The sequence below is a fragment of the Mus caroli genome, chromosome 11, assembly GCF_900094665.2.
Source record: "Mus caroli chromosome 11, CAROLI_EIJ_v1.1, whole genome shotgun sequence".
In the NCBI taxonomy this organism is placed as follows: domain Eukaryota; kingdom Metazoa; phylum Chordata; class Mammalia; order Rodentia; family Muridae; genus Mus; species Mus caroli.
Window position 1 is genome coordinate 884,210 of NC_034580.1, and position 3,556 is coordinate 887,765.

Below are 3,556 nucleotides of genomic sequence, written 5' to 3' on the forward strand. Positions count from 1 at the left end.
CCCTCTCCCTCTCTCTCTCTCTCTCTCTCTCTCTCTCTCTCTCTCTCTCTCAGAACCATGTTTTTGTAAAGAATAGGAAGATTTAGCAAATGTACCAAGTGAACCAGGGAAACCTCCAGTATCCTGTCTACTCACCTATTTATGGATTTTTCCTTCCACTCACCCTTCTCTCTAACCTTCTTTTCACCTGCCCATCTTTCCTTCTTTCTACATTCATCCATGCATGCATGCATCCATCCACCCATTCATCCACCCATCCATCCACCCACCCACCCATCCCCATCCACCCATCCATCCATCCATCCACCCACCCACCCATCAATTGATTGATCCTTCATTTTTCTCTCCACCCATCCAATTGTTCTTCCTTCCATTCTGACTTTGTTCACACACCATTTTCCACCTCCCCATCTGAGCTGCAGCCCAGCTCTCCTATCCATCCATTATCCCATACTTCTCTCAAGCTGAGTCAGACTGAGAGACAGGGGAAGGAGAGGTGGATGGCAAACATTTGAGTTGGAAGGTAAAGGCTCAGTGTGAGAAACATTAACAGGAATATTTCTTTTCAGTTCCGAGAAAATGTCCAGGATGTGCTGCCTGCCCTGCCAAACCCTGATGATTATTTTCTTCTTCGCTGGCTCCGAGGTGAGGAAAGAGGTGGTGGGTGGGGTTGAAGATGGGGGACAGCAAGAGGACCTGGGTCTCCACAGCTCTGTAACAATCCATGGCTCTCAGGCTCTCAGAATCTGAAGGCAACAGCTTAAGTTTCACAAGTCTAAGGAAGGGGAGAAAGAAGCAGAGTCCGACCAAGCCCCCAGGGCCCTCCGTTGCTCTCACTAGAGGCAGGTAAGGCAGTCTTGTCCTAACTTTCTTTGCCTCTTCTTCCCTCAGCTAGGAACTTTGACCTACAGAAATCGGAGGCCATGCTCCGCAAGGTAAATACCATCCTGGAGATTTGGAGAAAGTATTCAAATGGGGGGAGGGAACAATCAGTGCCTCATACCCCAAACTCCATGTCCTGTTCAGCGTGATGGGCGCTTCACAGGGCCTAACCACCCTTTTCATCTGCAGTACATGGAGTTTCGGAAGACTATGGACATCGATCACATCCTTGACTGGCAGCCCCCAGAGGTGAGCCACACACCCCCAAACACCCCAGTCTCAATTTACATATCACCCAAGAAGTTGCTGGTCACTGGAGACCAGGAAGGAAAAACAACAAGCAGAGGTGATGCCCTTAGAAGCCATTAGTCCCATGAAGCCTTTTCTGTAAGAATAAGAAATAATTCCTGTGTCAAGAGTTCCAGCAGCCAGGCAGTGGTGGTGCATGCCTTTAATCCCAGCAGTTGGGAGGCAGAGGCAGGCAGATTTCTGAGTTCTAGGCCAGCCTGGTCTACAGAGTGACTTCCGGGACAGCCAGGGCTACACAGAGAAACCCTGTCTCAAAACAAAACAAAACAAAACAAAACAAACAAAAAGAGTTCCAGCATTGGCCAGGTGATGGTGACAGACACCCTCAATCCAAGCACTTGGGAGGCAGTGGCAGGCATATCTCTGAGTTCAAGGCCAACCTGGTCTATAGAACGAGTTCTAGGATAGCCTAGGCTACACAGAGAAACCTTATCTTGATAAACTAAAGTATTTTAAAACTCCCTGTATGAGTTTATTTAATCATCTGAACACTATAAGGCAGGTGTTATCATCCCTTTTGTCCAGTAAAAATATTCTAGCAATTGCCCAAAGTCCCACAGTCCCATTGTGAGTCTGGAGTTTGAACTTAGGCCTGTCTGGCCTCCCAAACTTGTATCTGGGCCACTATAACCTGTAAGTCCCTCTATGCTCCAACCCCAGAGTTTCAAAGTGTCCTGTCCAGGTGAAAAGCAACCGCTGGACAAGGGTCCACCACTGGTAAGGGTAGGACCAACACTGGGGTCACAGTAACATGATAATCATAGCTGTGGGCAGTATGTCATCGTTGCCAGCACTGTCTTGGAAGGCAAGCATCTGAACCATCCTATGCAAGAGGAGGTGGGATGGAGCTCCGTCACTTGCACAAGGACATGGAGCATGGCAACAGCAGTGCATCTATTTAAGTTATACCTACTGGCTTTCAGAATGACATTATCCATTACTAAACCAGTCACAAAAGACATTGCAGGCAGGACCAATGTGCCCTGAAGCCTGAATCCAGGCCTGGCTGATACTGGGCCTTTTGTATTCACAGCTGTGAACAAGGCCCTCCCTTGCAAGAGCCTCAGTCTTTTCACTTGGGACCAGGCAAGCCAATGTTTTATCCCATGACAGGAAATATAGAGACTTGGGTATGATAAGTTAGTCAGATCTGGGGACTCCTAGGGAGGTGTGTGATTCCAAGGGTCATGTATCTTTCTATGCCCAGGTGATCCAGAAGTACATGCCTGGAGGCCTGTGTGGCTATGACCGTGATGGCTGTCCTGTGTGGTATGACATCATTGGGCCACTGGACCCCAAAGGGCTGCTTTTCTCAGTCACCAAGCAGGACCTGTTGAAGACCAAGATGAGGGACTGTGAACGTATCCTGCACGAGTGTGACCTGCAGACAGAGCGGGTGAGGGTCTGACTCGGTGGGGTGAGTGACTAGAGGTAGGAGAGACTGCCATGGCCCATGGTCCCAAGAACACATCCATGTTCTCTCTACCATGGTCAGAGGGGTCTCTGGTCAAAAGCCCCCACTGCTTATCAGCTGTGTGACCTCAGAAAGTTCCTTACTTCTCTGAGCCTGTCTTCTCCCTGTTGACAGGGTAGTCTTCACTGAGTAAAGAGATGACAAGATAATCCTCAGCTGTTATGGGGTTACATCCTAATAAACCATCCTAAGTTTAAAAAAAAATACCATTAGTTGGAGATACACTTAGAACACATAACCCACTCAGCATCATAGCTTAGCCTAGCCGGCCTCACATATGCACAGAGTACTTTACTAGTCTACAGCTGGACACTGGAAGACAGCATCCTCATGAAGATCACTAGCCCAGAAAAAAATTAAAATTCAACATTAAGTCTAAGGGTTTATGTGAACGTATGTTGCTTCACACCATCATAAAGTTTAAAAAAATCATTAAGTCCAACTATTGTCAGTGAAAGGATGGATAGATGGATGATGAGAGGTGGATGATGGGTAGAAGGATGATGGATGATGGGTAGATGGATGATGGGTAGAAGGATGATGGATGATGGGTAGATGGATGATGGGTAGATGGATGATGGGTAGATGGATGATGAGAGGTGGATGATGGGTAGATGGATGATGGGTAGATGGATGAAGGGTAGGTAGATCATGGATAGATGGATGAAGGGTAGGTGGATGATGGGTAGATGGATGGTGGGTAGATGGATGATGGGTAGGTGGATGAAGGGTAGGTGGATGATGGGTAGGTGGATGGTGGGTAGATGGATGGTGGGTAGGTGGATGAAGGGTAGGTGGATGATGGGTAGATGGATGGTGGGTAGATGGATGAAGGGTAGATGGATGGTGGGTAGATGGATGAAGGGTAGGTGGATGATGGGTAGATGGATG

The 3,556-nt window shown here is 47.9% G+C and overlaps 1 protein-coding gene across 4 annotated transcripts in view; it reads left to right on the plus strand.

Moving 5' to 3' along the window:
- Window positions 1–3,556, plus strand: part of Sec14l3 (SEC14 like lipid binding 3) — a 13,205-nt gene that overhangs the window by 775 nt on the left and 8,874 nt on the right. For 2 of the 4 annotated variants that reach the window (XM_021176555.1, XM_021176556.1), the window contains exons 2-5: window positions 570–645; window positions 892–935; window positions 1,072–1,131; window positions 2,399–2,587. In XM_021176555.1, the coding sequence (XP_021032214.1) occupies window positions 570–645; window positions 892–935; window positions 1,072–1,131; window positions 2,399–2,587 (369 nt within the window). Of the gene's footprint in view, window positions 1–569; window positions 646–759; window positions 847–891; window positions 936–1,071; window positions 1,132–2,398; window positions 2,588–3,556 lie in introns of all 4 variants that reach the window. The other 2 variants (XM_021176557.1, XM_021176558.1) reach the window with 2 other exon arrangements.